Here is a 25,472-nt window from a genome sequence, read left to right as displayed (position 1 = left end):
CCCTGGCAGCCATCATTCTGGTATCTCACCGTAAAGGCTTTGCAACAGCGCAAGATCGCTATAGATGCTTCCTGTAGTGCAGTTTAGCGTCCACTAGAGGTAAGTAACGTTCTTCTTATGCCGCCCAGCATTTACATGATATAGATTGTGTTGCGACATATAACGTTGACATTGGGCTGTTTCAGTTTTAAATACCTAGGGGGAACTTATATACTGGAGCAAAATGCTTTCCCGCGTCTCGGTCTTAAGCGCCGCAATAACTTTAGAAACGCGATATTAGCGAAAAACCAACTGCGCGTTTACACCGTAATGTACGGCCAGAAGCCGGGGTTGTGTTTTCACAGTGAGCGACAGAATAGGAAAAGCTACGGCTCGAACAGTCGCTCAGCATCTCTACCAGGTAATGGACAAGTCTCGGTAGGTCGCTGCTGTGCATATCGGGTTTAGGAGGAACGGTTTGGATTTCAGAAGCCTCTGGAGCAGCCGCCGCAGCTAATTGAGGTACACACGCTCCAGCGACGGGATGGGTTGTTTAGACGGCAGCGAGCAGGAATCAGCGTTGGGCACAGCTCTTTGTGTCTACCGGTAGCTTAGCTAAGGGGGTAGCATGGCATTAGCTAGCGTTAGCATTGGCAGCAGGAGGAAGCGGAGGGCTGTTTGAGTGGTAACGGACTAATTCACAAAGTCCCGGGGCCGCATTTATACGCAGGCTAGCTTAATTGTGAGCTGCCTTTAGTGTAACTACAAGTGACAGCGCTCTGTTGCGTCATAACTCGGATGTCACTGACTAGTTTGGTAGGAATGTGCTTCATTAATTCAAGCTAGCTAAATATGAGCCCGTTCCGCCGCTTCTCGACACTTAAATTCCTCCATCATGCAACTAAGCGGTGTCCCGCCGCTACAACAGGCGGAGCAGCGAAGTGCAATCTGAACTCAAGCGTAAAGCAGTTGTCTCCGTGCAGTCGCCTGAAGACGGCTGGATTTGTTGAGGTGATAAATACAGGTTTAACATGTGTCTGGTTTGCCAGCCAGACACCCAGAACCCGGGGCTTCTGAGCCCATCCGAGCCCACAGCCTAAAGTCTTAATGACTGGAGACGGTTGAGCCATCAAACCGCTCGTCTTCCGACAGATTTGTCAGCATTTGTGGCTTGGCCTCTCTGCCAACGCTCTCCACTTGCCAGACCTGCCTTAGCCACCAATCTGCCAGCAGCTATGTCAGTAAACGTTTGCTTTGTATGGTGATGGAGAATATTGTGCATTTAAAATTTGCTATAGCTCATATGAGGTACAGGTCATATAAGGTTTAAACGAGCCAGGTCTGCCAGAACTCAATTACTGGTATTTATTTTGTTAATCGGTTGGACCAATTATTCTAAATCCTATTTGTGTTACTTTTGGTGTCGGTCAGGCTCTCACTATGGCTTTATGTGGTTCTCCAACATGTTTTGCTCTCCAGCTCGTCTGTCTGTTGGTCCCTCATTGTCTTTCCATTGCAGTCATAATTTGACCCCTAAATTAACCTTGCACAGCGCACTGGCAAAGTCTTGCACAAATCCATAAAGGGTAAGAGACAGTGAGGGCAAGTGTCCTAGTGCCCGTTTATCGAAGTCAAAATGTACAATATGTGACACAGCAGATCAGGCTGCATGTCAGCGGTAACTTCTGTTTTAAATTTGTGGGAGCTGTTACAGTTTACTACGATTTGTGCACACGGCTCAGGTTTGATGACCAGACATGCATGGTAGCATTAGGCAACAGAAATTTCTGGACCTTTTATTTCTAAAACCAACACCTGAGGAGCCGCACTGTTATGTAACAGATGATGCAATGCCGCATCCCTCCCACTAATTTGAATTACTATAAGTGAATCCGTAGTGAGTCCCTCCTGCACGCTCCTTCACAGCGTTTCATCCCGGAGCTGTGTCACGTAACAGAAATATTGACTTGGGTTTGTTTCAGCCCATTATTGGTTGTCAGGAGGTGCCGATGAGCAAGGCATTGCACGTAGTTTAGTGGCAAGTAGCAGCAGCAGGAAGCGTTCCGCCGCCAGTTGCAGCTGTGCAGCAGCGTTTCTGCAGCGCTCACGGACCCGAAGGTCGACCTCTCGCCCGGCCGCATGCATTTGCACAAACTGCGTCGGCTCTGATCCGCCTGCTTTTTGGTGTTCCTCGTTTCTGGCGGACCTAATCTCTTCCCTCCCGTTGCCTTTCTCTGTCTGTCAGCCGGTCTCCCCAAGGAACTCAGATGATTCTTTCTATTGTGCTGCTTAATTCTGCCTGCAGAGCTGGTTACATCATCAGCTGCAATATAGTTACATCACTCACTGGATGCCATATCATCATATATTATAGTCTGCAGGGGCAGTTACCTAATTCACAGACACATAACCAGAGTGTTCTGAGCAGGAAGGGCAGAAGTGACGTGTTTTAAGGCCCTCGGGCGAAGCCTTGGTTGGTTTTGGTGTCAAAGTGTTAAGATGAGCTGTTGCTGCTGCTCAATTCTGTCAAGTCAAGTGTCACACATGGGAGGTGAAAGGTGCATCCGGTGCATAGTGATTCCGCATCCACTCAGGGCTTCTGCTGTAAAGAGAGGTGCATCTGTGCGTCCCAGTAAATCAACAGTCTGCGTCCACACAAACCATTTCAGACATTCAGACATTTCTTCATGCAGGAGATGCACAGGTGTAATTTATACACTTAATGACAGCAGGCACAGTTGCAGGCTGCCACTGCTGTTCATGTAGGCTCTTTATGACTCATGCAAACTGGGAAATATAAATGAAAGGGAGCCGTTAGTTAATTATTAGTTATAAGATTTAACTGACAACGATTAATTAAGTGGACCCTTCTAGGAATCAGATGTGGTTACTGTGCAGTGGCTTAATAATAAGTGGGAGCTTTCTGCCAGTGCACACCTGGAATCAGGCTGTTTATTCATGGTTTATCTGTCAGCTGTTACTTTCCAGCTGCACTGAAAAGCACAGCTGAATAATATATAATTCTGTATAAATAACTTAAATAGCTTCAGGAAGCGTGTTTTTTTTTCAGGCCATTGTTATCAAAAGGTCATTGTGAAGGTTAACAAAGATGAACTGCTCTTAATAGTAGTGATGGTGTGTTCGTGACCGGCCTCCTGACTTGCACATAGAGCTGAAGATCAAGTTTGTTGGTTAATATTTCATAAACGCTCCAGACTCTTGGAATGCTGTTCTTCAACAAATACTTTTTTTGTTACACAAACTCAACAGTGCTCGCTTAAATCAGATAAATTACATAGACTAACAGTGTTTGTTGGTCTTTCTAGGACTGTCAGGATCATCATATGTGCTGCATCATTTCTTACTCGCCTGTTACATAATTATCCTTGAAATTCCACTATGACATGGTTGTATTTAGGAGCGGCAGTGTTTTTTTAATGTCCTTTTATATTTTGTGTGTACCTTTTTATAGAAAGGAAATTTAGAAAGCTTTTCCTTTTTTTATAGTCTGGTTTCCTATTTTCTCACAAGCATGTGTATGTTCCAGACCAGACCTGACCATCTTTCTCTCTCATCTGTTTCCCAAATTCAGCTCCTCTCCTAATTTGGCTTTGAGGTTGAAATAGCAGTCAACTACACGGCCCAACCGGAGGTGAGTCCTGTCTCTCTCTCTCTCTGTCTCTCTGTCTGTCTGTCTCTCTCTCTCTCTCTCTTTCCCCTTCTCTGTCTCTCTTTCCCCTTCTCTGTCTCTCTCTCTCTCTCTCTCTCTCTCTGTCTCTGTCTCTCTGTCTCTTTCCCCTTCTCTCTCTCTCTCTTTTCCCAATCTTTCTCTCTCTGTTCTCGGTTACTGACTCTGCTCTATTGGAAGAGCTTTCCCATTCTCTGTTTATCTCTCTCGTCTCTATCTTCTCTCTTCTTTCCCCTTCTATCTCTTGTCTTTCCCTTCTCTCTCTATACTCTCTCTCTCTCTCTCTCTCTGTCTCTCTCTCTCTTTCCCCTTCTCTCTCTCTCTCTGTCTCTCCCTCTCTCTCTTTCTCTCTCTCTCTCTCTCTCTGTCTCTCTCTCTCTCTTTCCCCTTCTCTCTCTCTGTCTCTGTCTCTCTGTCTCTTTCCCCTTCTCTCTCTCTCTCTCTCTTTCCCCTTCTCTGTCTCTCTCTGTCTCTCTCTCTGTCTCTCTCTCTCTCTTTCCCCTTCTCTGTCTCTCTCTCTCTCTCTCTCTCTCTCTCTCTCTCTCTCTCTTTCCCCTTCTCTCTCTCTCTCTCTCTCTCTCCCTCTCTCTCTTTCTCTCTCTCTCTCTCTCTGTCTCTCTCTCTCTCTCTCTCTCTCTCTCTCTCTCTCTGTCTCTCTCTCTCTCTCTTTCCCCTTCTCTGTCTCTCTCTCTCTTTCCCCTTCTCTGTCTCTCTCTCTTGCTCTCTCTCTCTCTCTGTCACTGTCTCTCTCTCTCTCCTCCCCAGCCTCCCCACTTCCCCGTCTCTACAGTCGCATGCGTCTCATGCTTCAGCACCCCATGTTCTGTTGCTGAGGGTGTCAGCTGCCTGCATACGCGGCCCTTCTCAGACAGCAAAAACGGTTTTGTTCATAAGTACTGTTCATTATGTTTGACAGAGAGGCAGATGGAAAAATAAGAGCTGGTGAAAAGGCCACGCTTCCCCTCTGAAGCACACAAGTGTGTGTGCAGACTGGGCTTAAGTCAGTGGCTTCCTGTCCAACAAGCATTGCTCTTGAGATGTTTAAATGTCACTTCAGATTCAGAGGCTATTACTAGCTTGAAACCCCAGAGCAGCAGATCTGAAGCTGGTTAACTGACAGCTGTGAGCTCCAGCATCCGTCTCCGGTCCTCAGGTCCCCTGATTAGACGCCCACATGATCAGCAGGCGTTCATGTCAAGTGAGCTGCATTTGCGTGTGAGCGGATCCACAGTGCGTCAACTACGTGACTGCTCCTCTAAATTACATGCTGGGGCCAAAACTGTCGTCTTGATGTGAAACTGAACTTTGCTTAGAAACAGATGCTTCGCCTTCAGCCGTCTGTGCTCTCATCTTCTTCTTGGCTCGTGTTTCTGACATCGGTGTGGAGGGTGCAGCCACTTAATGTGTGCTTTGCCAATAAACAAATCATTCTGAGGCGTGTTCAGGATTTGTGTAGTCACGTAAGGAGCTAATGAAGTCATGCATGCAATGTGCGTCGCTCGCTGTGTGATGGAGTCCAGGACAGGAGAGGCCGTTGATGCCTCCTGACTATAAAGAATCACTCTACATGATGGAAAATAGGATCTCCGCATCCCTCCACTGGTTCACACACACATTCTCAGAATCCCCTTAACATGGCTGACCCCTCGTTGATTGAGCCGCATCCTATTTCTTCACACACGCACACTCTCAACTATACGCATGCATGCCCTCGCGCCCTAGCTTAGATGAAACCGGCACCAGTCATGAAATATGGAGCAGCCAGGGAGCGAGATAGAGCGAGGGCATCTAGTGTTGCACATCACAAGTTGCTGGACTCAAAAAGCAGGTCTCTTCTCTTAGAAATCCAAGACAAACAGCTGTTTGTGGCACTTTCTATTTTTTGCATCCAATTATTTTAGCATGCATCTTTTTAAGCAGCACCAAAGGTCCCCCACCTGTGTTTGAGTCCAGGATCTCACCGGGTCTCCATATAGACTAGGGTCTTAAATTCGAAACCTAATGTGAGTCTTTTCAAAGTTAATGTCACATGTAAAAGGTGTGATGTTGCAGCAGTGGATAGAGTGATGAAGGAACGTATACGGTTACGCGTCGCACACTGCCCGGACTGACCTTAATGCGTTTGTCCTCATTTCAGCCGCACTTTAGCACAAGCTGTCGTTGAATCATATCGGTAATCTTTTTTTTATTTTAGATGACTCTGGGTGTTGTTGTTATTCAGCACTGCAGGAAATCCTGTTGTTAATAGATAAAATGCTTTAAGGTGTGACATTAAAATGTCAGAGGGTGGCAGCTGGCTTAACCAAACACGACTGGTTCTTCAAGCCTGGAGAAAACGCCTCGTCCTCCAAACAGACGCACGCCAGGACAAACGCCACACCCTCTGAGACCAGGCGCTTATTATAGGCATCGCTCCAATCATTACGTCTTGGTGTGTGTGGGTGAATTCAAATCTACCGATGTACCTGGGCGTTTTGCATGTGCCGTTCCAAATGGTTCCAAATGTCTAAGATCCTCGTCAGCAGCCGGGCCTGATCGGTCAAACTGGTACTGGAGCAGCATTCACACTCCTCCTGCTCTCATAATGACTCTGGTATTTGCAGCGTTGTTATTGATTGTAAGGTTAGATTTGTCTTTACAATTGTGGTTTTTATATTTTAAATATTTCCTCTTGCACAGAGCCGACTTGTATGAACACAGTCTCTGTCCCCAGAACAAACACGCAGTCATGGGCCCTCACGTGCACCCTGGCCTGCATAATACACGCTGTCTTGCTTGACCGCAGCCCGCCTCTCTCTCTAAGCGGGTCGTTCCAGCCGGACCCCGGGTCAGACCGACTTGGTGAGCCCGAAGGCCGCCGACCCTGTGCACGCGCCCCTGCGCCACTGACCTTGTTAAATTCTTTGACAGCTTTGCAGGGTCCAAGCTTTTCTGTTGGCAAACAGAAGACACTGTTAAATAAGAAATGAGGAAGTATAATGAATCGCAGAATATAATTTATTTATAAATGTAGAAACTGACCTGGAAAACCATCTGTTTATGTGTTTAGTTCTGCTTCCTTTCAGTACAGCATAACGTCTGTTTGTCCATTGTCTGGACTCCATCCCCTAAATACCCTCTAGCAAACCACAAAGTATTTTGGGAACATTTCAAGCGTTCGGTTGTAACAGAAGTGCGTTAGGAAGGAACGCTCAGCCTCTTTCTTGTTATGTTTTCCAGCATATGTAATAACTCAGCACTTTGCTGCTTGTTGAACGGACCGTATTAGGCAATCGTGCGTCAGTGGGTGTTTGTGTCTGGTAATATATGCACAAACCCACGTTGGCTTCACGCTGACTGAGGTATAATGAAGGGATTTTTTTTGAGGATCAGTCTGTTTTTCTTAACACGTCTCCGGACTGACAGGGAGGATTCGAGGTCTTAAAACTGTTGCACTGACAGAATTAAAAACCCAAAACGCTGCCGTTCGCCGGCCAGATCCACTAATGATGGGGTGTCATCGTCTTTGCTTTGTCTGGCTGGGATAAGAGTCGGTCATGTTTAATTCCCTCTGGGAACGCTGGTGATTGTTGCCTTTGCTCTTGTGCTTTCTCATACAGCCTCACATCACTGTCTAAGCAGCTACGTTGGCAAAATAAAAGGACATTTTTCCCTTTTTTCATCACTTGCCTCTGTGCAGGTCCTTGTGCTAACATTCATAAAATGTTGATGATGTTAGAGATTCACTTTGTGTTAGGCCCGTACTGTATGGAGCCACCTCACGCTGCTCACGCTCTGTGTTTGGTTCAGAATCTTTTGAATCCAGGTTCCTGATATTGCAAGAATATAAACAGCTGATTGAGTGTTTGTTAGAGATGCATGCGAGATTTTTAGTTTTGGATCCAGTGTTTACTTCTGTCGAGCGCTCAGAGCATTTAATGAAACACAGGTGAAATAACAAGACTTTATATGGGGTTATATCGCTTCATTGCACCTCGTTATCTCTCCATTTATTGGTCGTATAAAGCTTTTTCATTGTGGACCACTGCATATACGAACCAGCGAGGTCCGCTGTAGAAAAGCATTTCACTGAAGTGTAACATCAGAAGTTTTATTTGAATGACAGTTAAGCAAGCGTAGAGTGTGGGTTAAGTCAGGGATTGTGTGGCTCTGCAATAAAAGATTAAAGGAGTGATCTTTTTTTTTTTTTTTTTTTATTGCGCTGGGGATAACTACGAGCAAGAGGCGGCCTTCCCACTGCTAAAAATATCACCGTAGCTCTGCAGCGAACTTCCTTCCACTTCTGCACATTAGACCGGTGCTGACATATTGTTCCACAGCAGAACTTTGTAAGAAGCAACACGGTTTGAAGTGACTCTATTTTAAATAGAGACAGAGGCCGTGACGGTGTTCGAGCTCGACCCCTTCCTTTAAGACGGCAGACGGCTACAGAACCGACTCAACCGGTTGCATTGAAAACCGAAGGACATCAGCTTAAATATTTAAAAAGATCTCTGTGGGACGTGGTCAGATTGTCATAGTGCAACTGCTTCAGTCGTCAATAATCACGACAATGCTCTGGACTAGGTTGATATTTCACTTGGTCCGGTCCTCTTGAGCAAAACACGGCTCTTGGTTTCACAGACAGCTTGGCCCGAGTACAAGCGGTACTTGATCCGCTCCTCTTGGGCCAAAGCTAGAGCTCATAATCTCAGCGTGGCAAAGGTACAAAGCGGGCATGAAATAAAGCCATGTGACCGGTCTCAGCTGTGGCAGGGACTCAGGACGGGCACCGAGGCACCGTCGTCCGGAGCTCCAGTCCTCCCACGTGCACATCAGGACACCGTGCCATTAACATGAGCAGGTACAGTGGGTTTAGTAAAGGTCAGGTTTTCCCAGACATGTCCACCAAACTCATATAAAAGAAATGAACCCAGACAAAGCTCCTTATTCACTTTGCTCCATTAGCTGCTTGAATAAATAAGGACACTCGGTGTCAGATCGCTTTGTAGCTGGAGCTTGTCAAAGCGGATCCAGTACAACTCCTTTTTCTTCCTCACCCGTTTCAACCACAACAAACAAGCTGACATTTAGTCCATTGGGAAATCAGGGGTGTTGTTTCAAAGCTAGTTTACAGTAATAACACCGTGGCTGTAACAGTAACCTGCTCGCCGTCACGGTTGGATGTTAACTCACTACTGTCTGCAGCCCTGCACCTTTCAGCTCAAACCTTCATGTCTGTCCGATCTCGGCCTCGCAGCACGTTTGGGCCTCGTGTTGAAATGTGCAAAGTCTTTGCATCCGTCAGTTCTAGTTACGAATGCTCTCGAGCTTTAGTTGCAGCAGCAGCGTCTTGTACTTGAACTACTCAGTTTTGAAACATCATGCCCTTCTTTCCTCTTGTTCAGACATATCCACGTGTGGAATGTGATATGTGGTCTGTGTAGTCTGTTTGAGGGCAGATGCATTTGACATGGGATGCAAACCACTGCACACGTGAACCTACGGGTTCTCTCCCCATGTGTCCCGAGCTGCCTTTGTCCCTGTCCTGTAACAGACACTCGTATGCATGCGCTCGTGTACCTTTGTGGGTTTCTGAGTGTCTGTCTGAGCCAAGCTCTGAGCACGCCCAAACCAAGGACTGGCAGCGATGGTGAAATGAGTTCCAAAACAGGCATGTGTCACACCATGATTCAGCACCACAGCTAAGGCAGTAATTAGGTGCAGGGCGTCTACCGTACCTGTATATTATATGTCAAATGTCAAGCACGTACGCTGGGATCAGAAGGTGTTTTGGTTTTATGTGCTACAGTCAAAGTCACTGCCTTCACTTGCATGAATCAGCATGAACTCTGTTTGTGGGTGTGTCTTCGCTCCGTCCACTGGACACACCTGCCTCGCAGGTAAATAGACCCCAGCCAGGCCTCTCTCACTTGGCTACTCTCGCTCACATTGCTCTCTCTCTCTCTCCCTCTCCCCCCTCCTTTGTGCTGTGTGCTTCCAGTCTAAGATGCCCAATGCGAGGAGAAGAGAAATGTAAATGGCTTCCAAAGTAAAAGATGCTGTAGTGTGGTACCAGAAAAAGGTAAGACTCTGTTTATTTGCTTCCCGAGTCGTGTTGGTTTGTGTGTCAAAAAAACACAATTCATCATTTGTTAGAAATTTAAAGGAGACTGAGAGTGAACAGCAGCTTTTAGATGTACGGTTCCATATATACAGTATGATGATGCTGTTTTTTTCTGAAAATGAACTAAAAGGATAACTTTTAAAACTGTGCTAATGGTCTTCTCCATCACAGTTTTACAGATGTCATGAGTAATGTAATTCCAAGTACATGCAATCATCCACATAGTATTGTAGGAAGCTGCCTGCACACATTACACATCACATTTTCAACATGAACACAGAACTTGATTCTGTCATTGTGACTGTAGGAACAGAACGTGTAGAATTGCATCAGCGTTGTAATTTCTGGACGCAGACTTCGGTTCCGTCGGCAGCTGTAACGGCAGCCTCGGTGATTCGGCCCGGTGTTGCGTGTCCGCTTGTTCCATAGTGTCGGATATCGGATCCTGTGCTGGACTCTAGAGCTGCCTCCCCCCTCCTCCCCCCCACTGCCCCCGTGGATCTCAGCTTTCATGCAGTCTCTCTGTCCTCATAGACCTGTGTTTATGTTCACCCCCCTCCCCCTCTCTCCTCTGGTGGAATGTGACTTAGTTTATAAGGTAACGTTATTCACTTTGTCAGGCTTCGGTAATATTTAATCTCCTGATCTAAGGAGTCCGGGTTAGAACAGAAAGTGGAGACTTGATGTTGGAGTTTTTGGCAGAGGTGGATCTGAGACAACAGCAGCCAAGTCATAAATGAATCCAAAGCATTTGAGCTGCAGAATTAGTGCAGATCACACCTGTTGGACTTATTATCAAGGCCTCTTTACGTGTGTCTCCTCCAGGCTGCCTGTTAGTAGGTGAGACACAGGTGAGTTCATGGGTTTTCTGCATCATAGCAGCTTGAGTCACCAAGACAGGAAGACTTTATGTCTAATTCAGATGTTCCTGTTTGGGGCCTGACATTAGCCAGAAACGCAGCAGACACATGCAGCACTTATTATTTTTGTGTGATTTCAAATATAGTCTGTGGTCTTGAGCACATTTCACAGCTTGACAAATAAACAAACGCTGCTCTCAGGAAAGTATTTAGGTATTTTTAACCGAGGCTGCGGCTCCTGACAAGACTCAAGAAAAACAAAAAAGTTTGAGAGGTGATTTCTTTCTGACTGGGTCCTATTTAAGGGACTGGATGAGCCTTTCAGACATGCACTTGTTGGGGACTTTTTTAGAGATGCCATGTCTGCTTCCATCCCAAATAAAGATCATAATCGCATAGAGTTGCTAATGCATTGAGAAATCTGTGAATAAACAATCAAAGCAGAGGATCTGAGCTTGTCTGAAGGATCCACATTTCCAAATAGGTTAGTGAAATTGAACACGTCATTGTCTCCTCTCTGCTTCTGGCAGCAGCCCATTGAGTCACTGTGTATTTGTGACCAGCTTGTCTGGAAACAGGCTGCAAATAGAGCTAGACTGTGTTCAAAATCCCTCCCAATCAACTTCTTCTTTAGCCTCAGGAGAGAGCAGTGAGAAACGGTAAGACTGGGGACATGACTACTGTTTGCTTCCTTCATTTAGTTCAGTTGTTGAGTATTTTTAGGGCATGAGTGGATAAATGCAGACATGGTGTAACTTGGACAGTGTGTCTGCTTTCGCTCCAGCACCAGATGGATTCAGGCGCAGCGTATTCACTGGTGGCAAGTAGAAAACCCGCTCAAGATCACCGAGCCTGACTCAGCTTTTTGTCACGGAGGGAAACCTGCATGACTGGCATGTACAGATGACTGAGCTTAAGCCCGTTTGAGGGTTGGGTCTAGGGCACGCCGCTCGTATGTGTGAATGATCGCTGACATACTGACAAGATCAGTAAGTCAGATCGTTGGCATCAGGTACGAAGCAGCCTCGTGCATTTAGCTGCATCGTGTTTTGTTTTTCAGTTACAGGGCACTGAGAGAGCTCAAACATTTCCAGTTGCTAAGTTGCTATGGTAACATGTGAGAATCCCAGCAGAGAGGTGTGACTCGTCATTGTTGTTATCACGTCTCTGTTGATTCTGGTGTCACAGGCCTGACGTCTGATTGATGTCGTCTCACGGCTGGAATGTAGCGAGCATCTCGGCAGTTGTTATTTATAGCAGCAGTATATTTAAATGACTTTAATGATTTAAATGAATCATCTGCTTGAGTTGTCGGACGTTGAATGTGTTTACGTTGCTTAGTTAAAATAAAAACAAAAAGTTGCAGGCGTAAATGTGAAATTGAAAGGGAAACGCCTGAAAGAAGTTTGGTACGCCTCGTGTGTTAACACTGGAGTGTGAATGACCCCACCTAAATAAATGTGTGCATTTGAGATTCCCACAAACAGGCGAGCAATTCTACATGTAAGGAAGCAGGAAATGAATACCAATTACTACACTAACACTCCTTCACATAGGATGCGAAAGGCCTCGACCGTACGTCCATTCAGCGTTGTGTGTTTCCACTACTGCAGAGGCAGTTGTTATGTAACTCCGTCGCTTTGCAGGCCTAATCCCCGTCTTTCCCTTCATCCGTTGTCATGGTGACCCCAGCTCTGCCGCAGCAACTCCCTTGGCCTCGTCCTCCTCCGTCTGATTCACCCTCGGCGCACGCCGAAGCCTGCTATGGTTTCTGTACGCGTCTGGGATCCATTCGTTAAACAGGCTCTAGCAGTTTTAAATGGAGAAGCGACGGAACAGAAACCATCATCAAAATGTTTTGTTGCCTGCTCCCTAATTTAAGAGGCGATCGTGAATACCGCTCTGAGGGGGAGTTACCTCACTGCCTTGTGATGTAACCCAGGTGGTGTGTGATTGTGTGTCTAATATATCCTCTCTTTCCATCCTCAGCTCCAGCTCTATCTACACCCTCTCCTCCTATGTCTCTCTGGCGCGTAGTCCGATCGGCTTTGCCCTCCAATCGCCCCCACGCGTTCTCGCCACCTTCACCCCAGCACTATTAGCACAGCCATAAGCTCCTTTTACCTTCTGAATACACGGCCTCATCCTTGTCTGCACGGTCTGATTCGATGGACTCAGGGTAGAGATGTCTCTCACAATTTGACTTGTACATTCTGTAAACATTTTGATATCAAGAGTTCAGCAGCGAGCTTCTTACAGACTGAAGGAATTGATAAGTGGAGCCAGCAAAGAGCTTTGGGCGGTTTTTGTCATTTTAGCAGAATTTGCCCGCGTCAACTCTTCAGCAGAAAGTAATATTAAAAGCAAAACATGCGTCAAGTGCTGAATAATCTGTGTTGAGGTCAGGGTCACATCGTGGGATAAGCGTTAAGCGTGACGTTCTCCCTGACCTGCTGTCAGTTAGCGATGAGATACAAGCTCATATCAAACGTACTGGGCAGTTTGTTCTGATACAGACCAGCGTCTGCTGTTCATGCTGCATTCTAGACACTTTCCCTCCATTCTCGTGCCTTTTAAATGTCTTCATTGCTCGTCTCTCTGCTCCCACTCTTCCTCTCCTCCTATTCATTATAAGTGAAGTCTCATTAAAGATGCAGAGTTTCCACCGGCGAGCCCGCAGGGTGACCTCCACTCTGCACCCGGGACACGCACGATGTGCTGAGATCAGATCTTTAGCTGATCATCATGACACACACACGCACACACGCGCGTCACACAGTTGAGATGCTCATTGTCGCCGCGTGGAAGAGGAAGAAGCAAAATTTCTGAGCAACATCCAAATCGTGTTGAACCCACCAAGTGGTTTATTTCATCTGACTTCAGATTAATTGTTGTTGCTGTTGTCACGATCATTAACATTCAGGCCAAACGATCCTTTACGACCGCAGTAGGAAATGCAGATGAAACCATTAGTATGACATAAGGCTCGGTTTTACAGTTGCATACTAAACATATCTGAACAGCGTGAAGGTGAATCGCCTTCCTCACAATCAATCTCCCCGCCATTGCTCAAAAAATGTTCTTTGACGGCGGCACCTATTGTTCAGAAATAGCACAAATTCCTCAATGTAAATCAATGGCTTCAGGGGGACCGTCTGCTGTTGGGACCAGTTTCGGTTTTACTGATGAATGTTGTAAACTGTTTTGCATGAGGCTGCTTCATACGTCATTGCTAACCATTTGCTGGGTTCTTTCCAGATTGGCGCCTATGACCAACAGATATGGGAAAAGTCGGTGGAGCAGCGAGAGATAAAGGTACGTTTGTTTGCCTCTTTCAATTCCCCATTTTCTGTTTCCTTTCTGCTTTCTCATGAAATTCCTTTGAATCCCCATCGATCTGTCTTCTTCCTTTTCTTCTGTTTGGGTTGTCTGTCACCACGACACCAGTTGTTTTCTTGTTTTGTTAACTTTCCTCTCTGCCCTCACGGCCGGGTGTCACCCGTCCACCTCTCCTCTCCTCCACCTCCATCTCATCCCTTCTTTACCTCCTCTCTGCAGTTCATTTCTCTGGTGAGTACCGCTCGGGGAGGACGTCCGTCCCGTAGCCGCACTGTGCACGTCCTCTCAGCCACGCTGTAGATGTCTAGGCTGTGATTGGTTGATTTCAGCACCCTGTTCACTTGCTGTGATGGGTCCCAGTGTGTTTATTAACCCCACTCTGTGTTCACACTGTAGCAGTGGAGAAAAGGGTTATTTTTATCCTCCAGTCAGAAAACAGAGACAATGTTATGGAGTTCACGGCCTTAGCAACGTCTAGAACCTGTTCTCGTGTCTGCTGGGACCCGTGGCCTTTTGACCTTTTGAGAGGATACCCTCATCCGTCCCCTGCGCAGGTGTTACACCAGGTCAGGTTAAGTCCAACATAGTTAGGAAACGTTATGATGAACACAAAGCGTCTAAGCGCAGGATCACAATCAGCAAACGAGTCGCCGTAGGAAATCTTTGTACTGGCCGGATGCCGTTTCTAACGAGATCAGAGTCCACAGAGTCGACAGCTCCTCAAGTAAAAGGTTCCCAGCCTTTACAGCTGCAGCAGACTGTGTTTATCTTACGGTACGGATCCAACGCGTGCCGCAGTGTTAACCAGGCCGTTTACAGGCCCGTAAAAGTGTAGATGACTGTCATCACGAACAGAAACCTGAAGGAGGTCAGCCACAGCGGCCATGCACAGAAGTCTGTTTTTAGCACGGCCTCGTCCTGTTAATAATAAACCCTGTGCTGTACAAGACGCCACAGCTGGTGTTTAAGGTCCTTTCATTTATAGCGGTGCAGTTTTAAGTGAAGATACCAAATGAATCTGGATATAAATAAAGCTAACACTAAATTAACTGTGCTGTCTGCATGTACACTATGATTGTGTTTCTCCAGTCGCCACCTGCTGGTGGAAATCTAACATTACATCTTACTCAAGCGTTCAAATTACTGTTTAACTATTTTTACATGGACGTCAGTAGGCGAGTATTAAAATCCGCAGAACAAACACGAAGGGGGAGCGGAGCGCCTTCCAGCCTTAAACCATAAAGAGCGTCATAAATTGACACAGAGAAAAGGGAAAGAGTTTGTAAAGATAAGAGGCTTTGATTAGTCCACAGATAAGAGCGTGCATTTACACGGAGGAAGCCATCGATCGGCTTCTTTTTCCACTCTCGCAGTCCCACAGTCATTACAGTGTATTAGCTTGTCGGTTGTGCTATTTAAAGATAAGAGGCCCCATCAAGCCGCTGTATCAGACTATTGACTGATAGTGCCGAATGCGATCGGCCTGTGTGTAAACACGAGCACGGGCGGTCAGATTCACGTAGGCAGCTTTATGTCGCAACCAAACGCAGCACTTTTACCGTCAACGCATGATGCTTAGCCTCGGAGGAACATGCACGTGGTTGCCTATGGCAACAGTGTTTACAGTTTATTCATATAAAACTGGGTTCAAACTCCCCTTTGCCACAATGGTTGTCAGACGTTGCAGTAGCACTTCCTCCCAAAACACAAACGCAAACATCTGATCTACCGTCTGTGCTGCTACTAACACCGAACGCATGATATTTGAGATCAAGGTCGGCTCCGGCACAGCTGTACGCAGGCAAAGGTGACAAAGCGTACCCAGCACCTCTGTAGCCACTTAGCTGCTGCGTTCAGGTGTGTAGGCAGTGCATCGATGTGTTATTAGGAGGAGGAGGTTAACGCCTAGGCTGCTGCGTAGAGACTAGATCCAGTAGCTGCACCGTGTGCCTCCTCAACCACGGAGCATGAAACCGCATGAGCCTCACAGCACAGCAAATCCAGCACCAGTAACATGTTCTCTCCCCGCAGGGCTTGAGGAACAAGCCGAAGAAGACGGGGCACGTCAAACCGGACCTTATCGATGTGGACCTGGTTAGAGGTGGGCGTTTGTTACCTTTCTGCCCTCATGTTGAGTGAATTTGAAACCAACAAGCTCTAAGCGTCAGGCAGTGACATAAAACACAGGCACCAGAGATGCCACAATCTCTATCTGCATCTGGGTGTCACAGCATCAATAATTCACCCAATCAGTCAAATCCTCATCCTCAGACAGGCGGACACTGGGAGGAGGAAGCGGCGGATAAGGATCTGCATCTGTAAAACGGGAGCGAGGGGGGAGAGGATGAGTCAGGGGGAAGGAGCAGGAGATAAACACTGCTCTAATGCGACTCTGGGGTTACGACGCCATTAGTTTTCAGGCTTTATCGTTTCTTCTCCTCTTACGCCTTTATTCTACCGCTCCTCAGGTTCTGCATTTGCCAAAGCCAAACCGGAGAGTCCATGGACGTCCCTGACCAGGAAGGGCATCGTCAGGGTGGTGTTCTTCCCGTTCTTTTGTCGATGGTGGATCCAGGTCACCTCCAGAGCCATTTTCCTCATCCTGCTGGCTCTGTACCTGCTGCAAGGTGAGAGAGCGCATCTTGAGGATCAGGCGTTGGGGTTTTAGTGCCTAACGAAGACTCGAACCCAGGTCACATGTTTTACACACACACACACACACACACACACACACACACACACACACACACACACACACACACACACAGACACACACAGCAGACGTAGTCACCACACAAACACTCTGCAGGGTTTGTCACCACATGCAGCTTTGCAGCCTTTGGCCCAAAAGGCGATGTTTTCATGCGATGTCTCTCACCCTCCACCCTTCCTGTTCACTTCCTTCACCAAACACCTCACTGGTGTCACACTGCTACAGCAAATCAGCGTGAAGGAGTTCCTGACCACAGACACAGACATATTACACAGTTTGTTTTATATGTCACGGCTGATATCGACGGCTGTTGTATTCCTCTCTCAGTGGCGGCAGCCGTCCTGTACGTGACCATCCCTCAGCCTCACGGGATCCCAGCCACCGAGGTGTTTGGGGCCATTTGGCTCATGCTGCTGCTGGGCACCGTCCACTGTCAGATCGTGTCCACCAGAACCCCGAAACCCGCTTCCAGCAGCGGAGGGAAGAGGCGACGGTAAGGAAGGGATGTGGTTCTGAATGATGCAGAGGCTTTGGAGGCCAATTATTTTAGCCTTTGCTCCATCGACTCGATCAACCTTGGGTTTTGTCACATCAATAAGTGTTTATTTGTGAATTCACACAAGTGTTTAATGCTAAATGGAATTTTGTCCTTCAGAATCTTTATCCAGTTCACTGTCACGTTTCATTGTACAAACAGATGAAACATCCCGATTGCTTGATTAATCATTTTGGCTCGATTAACATCTGAGGAGCGGTTTTGCCACATGCTCTTTTTGTTATTATCCTGCAAATCTAGACGGACCGCACGGTTCATTTGTCTTTCCACGAGCCAACGACATCAACAGTAGTTGATGTAGTAGCTGATACGAATCAGGCGACACTTGCCACCAAAAGTCATTTAATAACACTGGTGTAATGACATTTAAATTGGGGAACAAACGTGACAAACGCTTTTCTGAGAATGTCTAATTTGCAGAATAACGACGTGTAATTGCAGACGTAGCTTTTGGCCTCAGTGTCCAGCGGGCGCCGGAACCGTAGCGCCTTCCTGACGAGGCGCTACGACCCAACGCGCCCCCGGTGGACACGCGGCCGTAGCGTGAAGGTTGGCTTTAAGTCTGTCTCCAACTTCTATTCTTCCCAAATTAAAGGAAGTTGAGGAAGGCCTCTCAGATGGAGGTGCATAGGGAAGGCGACGGGTCTAGCACTACCGATAACACACAGGAGGGGTCGCCACACTCCCACTCAGCCAGCACTACATACAGCCTGGGCGCTCTCTTCCAAGATTTCTGGCATGATATCTGTAAAGCTGGGTGTGTATTTTTGTTTCCCATCTTTCTTTCAAGGGTGATGACGTGCAGAGGCGAGGCTGGCTTTCAGTTGCGGTCAATTCTCCAAAGTGATGTTGTCACACAAAGACTGGAGTCAACTGTAGACACGTTGAGCACTTTGGCCGTCTTTATTCCAAAACTGGCTAACTGAAGTCCAGCCACGACTCGAACCTTATCTGAGCTTCTGTAGCTTCACCGCTTGCTTTCCTACTACACTGTAAAATGATGTGCTAACGCTGTGAAAAAGCTAACAAGCGATTGCTCTTGGGACCGGTCGACTGCCTGCCGCTTCGCCCGTTTTCTGAAAGTACAGTATATGTTGATTGACCGACTCTGTCTGCTGGACGCTGATGTGCGTCACAATGATTTCTAAGGCTGCAGTTATCGGTAATAATCAATGACATGAAATGATCAATAATGATTTTCGTTATCGATTGATCAGACTTCTCAATTAACAACGCAGCGTGACAGCAAAAACAGATCAACACCTGTCGCAGGAGAAAGGTTGCGTCCTAATTTCTTTATCGGAGGATTAAATATGAAACCGAGACGCTAACCTGAAAGTCATGCAATAACTTTAGCGATATACGAGCATGTGAAAAGAAAACAGAGCGTTACTGACGTAGCAGCGGTAACACACGTGACAGAGCTTTAAATGTAGAAGCAGCATTAATATATATATAATATATATTATATTTTCGCTATTGTTATTATTATTATTATTATTTTATTATTATTATTATTATCAGGGATTTCTCGGATCAATCGAAAAATTTATCGTCAGATTAGCCGATTCTCAAAATAATTGTTACAGCCCTGATTTCGGTGTCCAGTTTGAGACACCTTGTCCTCTGTCACTTCCTTTTCTTTAATGCACCTACTTACAGAAATAACTTTTCCTAAGTTCATTAGTTTTTGCTCAAGCACACGGCAGTTATGCATTCGATCGATTCGAACAGCGGAAGCTACAGAGTTAGTTTTCCTACAAATGTTCCCCACTGTTATTCTCCCGTGAACTCACCGCCCTCGTCCCCCTCTGTCTTTCGCCTTTGCCGTGTTCACTTCCTCGTTCCCAAAGATCCAAGAAGTCCAAGCTGTCCATCGACAAGTCGACGGAGACGGACAACGGCTACGTGTCGCTGGACGGCCGGGTGACCAACCGCAGCAGCGAGGAGGGGCTGCAGCTCCACCAGCAGCCCAACCGGGCCGAAGAGCTGCGCTGGGGCTCGCACGTCCTGGCGGCGCACGGCCGCGCGGCCCGCGGCCCGGGCCCCGCGCTGGCCGCCGGCAGCAAGGTGAGCGCCGGCCCGTCCGTGAATGCCCTCACGCCAAGAGCGCTGCGTGTTTGACGCCGTTTCTTGTCAGGAGCCGGCGTCGGACGAGGCGTCCAGCGAGGAGGAGCCCGACGCGTCGTACGGCGCCCTCCGCCGAGGAGTGGAGAGGATCAGCGGCGAGTGCGCGCTCCGGAACCGCAAGAACACGCACCACTACAAGAAGCACTACACGGCGGAGGTAAGCGCTGCCGCCCGCCGGGCGTTTGAAGATTCTGTCCCAACGCCAACGGTGCCGTCTCCACCGCCAGGACCTCCCCAAGTCCGGCACCAGCTGCAGCTCCAGATGCTCCAGCCTGAGGACCCAGGATTCGGAAAGCACGCGGCACGAGTCGGAGACGGAGGACCTGATGTGGGAGGACTTCCTGCACTGCGCCGAGTGCAGATCGTCCTGCACGTCGGAGACAGGTGAGTGGAGACGCAGGGAGGAACGGCAGCCTCGCAGTCCAGTTCCCGCTCCAATGACCGCCACTGCTTCTCCCCACAGAGGGCGAAGGAGGCGGAACATCCGTGTGTCCTCCCGCTAAAAAGGAGTACAGGGACGACCCCTTCCATCAGGTGCCGCTTCATCTCCAGTCGGGCTTCACACCGCATGTATGAGCGTAGGTAACGTGGGTTGTCCCCCCCCCCCAGGGTCACGTTCCTTGGCTGCACAGCTCCAATCCGGGCCTGGAGCGAGTCAGCGCCATAGTGTGGGAGGGAAACGAGTGCAAGAAGGCCGACATGTCGGTCCTGGAGATCAGCGGCATGATCATGAACAAAGTGAGCGACGTTCCCGTTTGACCTCAGAGAGGCTGACTTCACGTGACCGTTCTCTGCTCCCCCCCACAGGTGAACCTCTACACCCCCGGCATCGGTTATCAGGTCTTTGGGAACCTGGTGTCGGTGACGCTGGGACTCACGCCGTTCGCGTACAGGTGCGAGGAGTCGCCGTCGTCGCGTACCTGGAGCTCGCCGCGCCGTCGCCAGCGCTCCCATTGATCTTTGTGCCCCTTTTTCCTCAGACTGGCCCAGTACTGCGACTTGGATCAGCTGACGTCGCTGTCTGCCAACGAGCTGCTGTCTGTGGCCCTCGGCTGCGGGTCCGGGTCGGACGCGCTGGTCATCACCATGGTAACGCTGAGCTTCGTGGTGCGCGCCTGCCTCATCTGGCTGTTCTTCTTCCTGCTCAGCGTAGCGGAGAGGACGTACAAACAGGTGGGAGGAGATTCAAGCGCCGGGTCCCACGCTGGACGCGGGTCGGGTCTGACGCGGGTGTTTGCGTTTCAGCGGCTACTGTTTGCCAAGCTGTTTGGGCACCTGACGTCGGCCCGCAGAGCCAGGAAGTCCGAGGTTCCCCACTTCAGGCTCAAGAAGGTTCAGAACATCAAGATGTGGCTGTCGCTGCGCTCCTACCTGAAGGTGTCACCTCCTGCTTTAACGTAGTTTGTGAAGTTTGAGTCACGAGCTCGTTTGTCGGACACCAACTGACGCTGCGTCCGGCTTCCTTTTCAGAGGCGAGGTCCCCAGCGATCGGTGGACGTGATCGTGTCGTCCGCCTTCCTGCTCACGCTCTCCGTCGTCTTCATCTGCTGCGCGCAGGTGAGTGGAGCTCTTTCTAGGACGACCCACAGGGATGAACAGGAGCTCAGAGCTGTTTTTCTGCCCAACCTTTTGCCTCTGCAGCTGCTCCACGTCCACGAAACGTTCCTGGAGTGTCACTACAACTGGGAGCTGGTCATCTGGTGCTCCAGTCTGTCTCTGTTCCTGCTCAGGTTTGTCACCCTGGGCTCCGAGACCAGCAAGAAGTACAGCAACACCTCCATACTGCTCACGGAACAGGTACGCGCACGAGCCAATGCGGCGGCGTGTCCCTGGGTGTGTGCGTGCCCGTTAACACCGCTTGTGTTCATGTGTCAGATCAACTTGTATCTGAAAATGGAAAAGAAGCCAAACAAGAAGGAGGAGCTGACGCTGGTCAACAACGTCCTGAAACTGGCTACGAAGCTACTCAAGGTAGAGCTCAGCCTTCGCACGCGCCGCGGTCCGTCACCCGCAGCGCCAGCGCTGACACGTTTGTGTGTGCTGTTTTCCCCCGTGCGTGAAGGAGCTGGACACGCCGTTCAGGCTGTACGGTCTGACGATGAACCCTCTGCTCTACAACATCACCCAGGTGGTCATCCTGTCCGCCGTGTCCGGAGTCATATCCGACCTGCTGGGCTTCAACCTGAAGGTAAGCGCGCGGCGCAGGTCAGACAGAGTTTAGGAGGAGCACGCGTCTGAAGCTTTTGTGTCTTTGTCCACAGTTGTGGAAGATCAAGTCATGACAGCGAACAGAAGCCGACCTGGACGCGTTGGAGTGGTTTGACCTTCTACATTCCCACTTTGTGCAATTCATTATTTATTTACCTACTCAGTGTTTTTACTTTGGGTTTATTTGAATTCTAGTTAGTTTTGTTGTTTTCTATGACACAAATTGTTGTATTTTATCTGTCTTTAAAGTGTTACAAGCATAAATTATTATCATGCTGGGTTTAGGTTCTCGGCCGCATTGGCGACGCTGCCAACGGGACGAACGTTACTGTAATCGCCGCGTCGCTGAAAGCGATGGCGTAAATGTCTGTTATGTTGTCGTCAAAGTAGGACGCGTGCGGCAGCTCCAAGCGATGGCGTCAAAGTCACTGAGAGAAGCTGTGTTTGGACTGGAACGGGGCATTTAACGGACGTTAGTGGTTTGGTTCTCAGCCTGGGTTTTATGGGGCGCCGCGTTGAAAGGGTTTTTTTGGGGGGGGTTTGTTTTAACAGTATTTCCAGCAATATCCGTGCGTCGCGCCGCAGAGCCGATACAGGACACGTCTGTTACAATGCTGTCAGAGCCCGGTGTTTGTCTAGATTCCCTCAGATCGTGCGTAAAGCTTTTAGGGATGTCAAGTTGTGGCATCAGGCAAAAAAAGAAAAAAAAAAGCCACCATGTTGCTTTTTCTCCAGCTTCATCACGTGCAGAACCCAGTTTTCACAGAACGTCCTTCACTGCGATGCGGCGAGGGACAGGTGTCACCAGTAGCGCAGAGAGAGAGGGAGCCGCTCCTCTGTGGCCGTTCTAGGACAATCCAGATGTTTGCGTGTGGAGCTGGAGCTTCTGAAGTCGGACGCGTTGGTGTTCGAGCGCTGACAGGCGTCTGCAGAGGGTGATGTGCACTTTACCATTGGCTTCTCGAGGGGAACAGGGCGCTGTTAGAACGTCGGGCAGTTGTTTCAGTCAGACGGTGAGACTCTCGTAGGTACGTGACTTTATTATGTCCCACAGAAAAGACTTCAATGTAGACGCGTACGGAAATTCACGAGGCGCGGGTGTTGAGGAAGGAAGACCAAAGTGCTTATTTGACTGTTTGTTTCTCTGCTGGAAAACGAATGTATTTGCAGCGTCACGCTTTAAACCGCGTTTCCCTGTGGAAATGCCTTATGTGGGTTTTTATTTGCACGTGGGGTCGTGCTTGTTTTCGGTCATTATTCATTAGTCGAGACGGTTCACGACGGCAGTCGGGGAAAAAGGGCACGTTTTACTGAACAAAGAGTGAAATGTCTGGGAAAGCCTTTGTGACTGTGTTGAGTCTGAGTACTTTGATTTTTTTTGTGAACTGGTCTCTCCACAAAGTCTGCAATGTGTTTTTGTAAGAAAAATAAATTGTCAGAGAACCAGAGGTTTGAGTCAGAGTCTTTAATGCAAAACCACAGACAGCAGTTGGTTTTATTTTTTTGGTCACCAATGACCGGAGAGCCTCTTTTGTCAAAGGATGGAGTCACATCACAGTGTGGCCCTGAGATCAAAGGCTCCACACAAGGAGCAGCCTGCAGGGCTCACAGCTGCAGCAGCGCACTGGAGAAACGGACTGCAAGTACAAGCAGTTCCTGTAGAAACTTGTACAAATGTGAAGGATGTGTATTTGTTGTTTGTGTGGGGTGAAGGTGATTGGACCTAAGAGAAAAGCCCACCCGTGTTTCCCTCTTGTGGCTCATGGTCCGTCCACATCCCCTCGTGGTTGTGTAGTGTGGACTTAAGCAAAACCCTCTTAAGGCACTATGTGATACAATGCAACCACAGGACTCAGTCACTTTATTCAACAAAAACAGTTCACACGTGATCAGACCTACCGCAGCAACCCTGAAAAGAGGAGTGCAAAAGGATGCGTCTATGGAAGTACCCTCCACTCTGCAGAGACAGACCCACACGACCCCAGCACAAGCTGCAGTGACGCTACACATGGACCAAACAAAAGTCAAACGGGCCAAAACCCGCATCAGAAACACCACAAACACTAGTAGCCAGTAAGTCTAAGACAGGAGCCGGAGGCTGATTGAACTTTGAGCCTAGAACAAGCTACAAACAGGAAAACACACCTCACATACAGGGATCCTGTATGTGAGGATCCGACAGCGCCGTCACCGGCTCCCACGCGGAGGAGACGGGACACCAACGGTCACCGAGTCCGAACGCCATCCGGCTCCACCGGGCCCGCGGCCCGGAGCTCCGTGATGACACGAGCCGCACCTGGACAGACTCCTGCGACAAACACGCGGAGCACAAGAGCGCAAACTACGCCGGCCTGAAGAGACACCCCAAACCTCCAACGGACGCCTCAAGGAGAACACAGCGGAAACGGTCCGGGAAGAGCGGAGCCACGACTCGCGCTCCGGTGCTCGACCGAAGGCGCGAGCTGTCGTCGGCTGGTACTTAAGGCCGCGCACGCGCAGTCCGTTCGTTAATTGCCTCAATGAACATCAGCCGCCGTTGACGCGCGTGACGTAGCGCACACCGCCCGTCCAGACTAGTACGACAGCCTGATGAACACAACAACAACAACGTGCAAAAGCGCCTCTATTACGATGGAAGCTGGTGCCGACTCCTTCAAACGCAGTGCGCTACAAACAAACAAACAAACACAAGTCGCCGCGCTTCCGGCTGTCACGCGCCTCGTCGTTGCTGTTCCGTCTCACCCACAGATTCCACTCTCCCATGTGCTGCTACACATTATCTGACTCCCCCTCCGTCCCTCTCGTTCATCATCCACAGCAAACGGCTCCGCTCGCTGCAGATCACTGCTACTCAGACTCCTCTCTGACCTCGTCTGTCAACGTGGCCGACATGAAGCTGCACCGCATCACGCTCACAGCTCCCTCTGCCTGGCTCACCTGTCACCAGCCCAGCGTCAGCTAAGCTTCCTGTTTGGACTCGAACCCAGTCCAGCAGCACCTCTTCCTCCCAGAGCCCGTCTCAGCCTCTGCCTCGGTTCCTCGCAACACTCTCATGTGTTTTCTTGGTTCAGGCCTTTCCTCTTGTTTTCCTCCTGACCACCAGAGTCATCACACGCCTCCATGCGGTCCTGTCTGGCTACACTCTCTCCTACCACCACTTTGCAGTCATTAACGTCTCTCAGTGACCTCGTCTACACATGATGTATTGCAGCTGCGTGCTCCCACCTCCACCCGTGTCCCCCCGCTTCTGGAAATAAGTACGACTTCAGCCATTTCACCCTCTTGTGTTCCCTTCCTCCTGGGATTGTTCTCCATCACCTCATCTAACTCACTCCGCTATCAATTCATTTTATTTATATAGCGCCAAATCACAACAAGGTCATCTCAAGGCACTTTACAAAGTAAGGTTTAAGACTTTGCACAACTAAACCCAACAATTTGCTAATTTGACAGCAACAGTGGAGAGGAAAAACTCCCTCTCTAACGAGGAAGAAACCTCCAGCAGAACCAGGCAGGATGTGGGCGGCCATCTGCCTCGACCGGTTGGGGTGAGAGGAGAGAGAGACATCGTCACAGACACGTAGCTCGGAGTCCGATGATACCTGTAGGTGAGGACGGAGTGGAGGAGAGAGAGAGAGCGGGGGAGAAGCACAACTGCTGAAGAGAGAGACGAGGTTAGTTGAACATGGAACAATGATGCACCGAGGAGCTCAGTGTATAAATGGACCCCCCAGCAATCGTTAATTTCTCACTTCAGACTGATAACGCCGTCCTCCTCACCGCTAAAACATTCCTCACAAACTGCTCCTTCAGGATGTTTCCTCCTTCCTGTTTCCTCCTGCATCAAACACTACCTGTTTTGACCTGAAGTCTGAGGCACTTACGTTACTCCT

The 25,472-nt window shown here is 48.8% G+C and overlaps 1 protein-coding gene across 5 annotated transcripts; it reads left to right on the top strand.

Moving 5' to 3' along the window:
• The first annotated feature begins 2 nt into the window (after positions 1-2).
• Positions 3-23,027, top strand: LOC114861472 (protein PHTF2-like). 5 transcript variants are annotated; one of them, XM_029160729.3, is made up of 21 exons: positions 3-99; positions 3,572-3,631; positions 9,651-9,731; positions 13,892-13,948; positions 16,004-16,073; positions 16,441-16,599; positions 17,013-17,178; positions 17,837-17,998; positions 19,095-19,311; positions 19,382-19,528; positions 19,599-19,755; positions 19,835-19,905; positions 19,981-20,109; positions 20,179-20,264; positions 20,352-20,544; positions 20,617-20,748; positions 20,842-20,928; positions 21,013-21,168; positions 21,247-21,342; positions 21,434-21,559; positions 21,633-23,027. In XM_029160729.3, exons 3-21 carry the CDS (start codon positions 9,687-9,689, stop codon positions 21,651-21,653), a joined length of 2,277 nt encoding a protein of 758 aa, XP_029016562.1. In that variant the 5' UTR covers positions 3-99; positions 3,572-3,631; positions 9,651-9,686; the 3' UTR covers positions 21,654-23,027. The 5 variants fall into 5 exon arrangements, with proteins under 5 accessions (XP_029016562.1, XP_029016563.1, XP_029016564.1 ...); XM_029160730.3 differs by lacking the exon at positions 3-99 and adding an exon at positions 318-400; XM_029160728.3 differs by lacking the exon at positions 3-99 and adding an exon at positions 341-501.
• Positions 23,028-25,472: the final 2,445 nt, after the last annotated feature.

Source organism: Betta splendens, chromosome 9 (assembly GCF_900634795.4).
Source record: "Betta splendens chromosome 9, fBetSpl5.4, whole genome shotgun sequence".
Classification (NCBI taxonomy): domain Eukaryota; kingdom Metazoa; phylum Chordata; class Actinopteri; order Anabantiformes; family Osphronemidae; genus Betta; species Betta splendens.
Note: the sequence above shows the minus strand (reverse complement) of the source record. Positions and strands in the feature narration are given on the sequence as shown.

Coding starts and splice junctions, on each gene's coding strand:
- LOC114861472 (XM_029160729.3), top strand. CDS start 9,687: ATGGCTTCCAAAGTAAAAGATGCTGTAGTGTGGTACCAGAAAAAG. Junction 13,949..16,003: donor TGGAGCAGCGAGAGATAAAG/GTACGTTTGTTT, acceptor CTCTCCCCGCAG/GGCTTGAGGAACAAGCCGAA. Junction 19,906..19,980: donor GGGACGACCCCTTCCATCAG/GTGCCGCTTCAT, acceptor CCCCCCCCCCAG/GGTCACGTTCCTTGGCTGCA.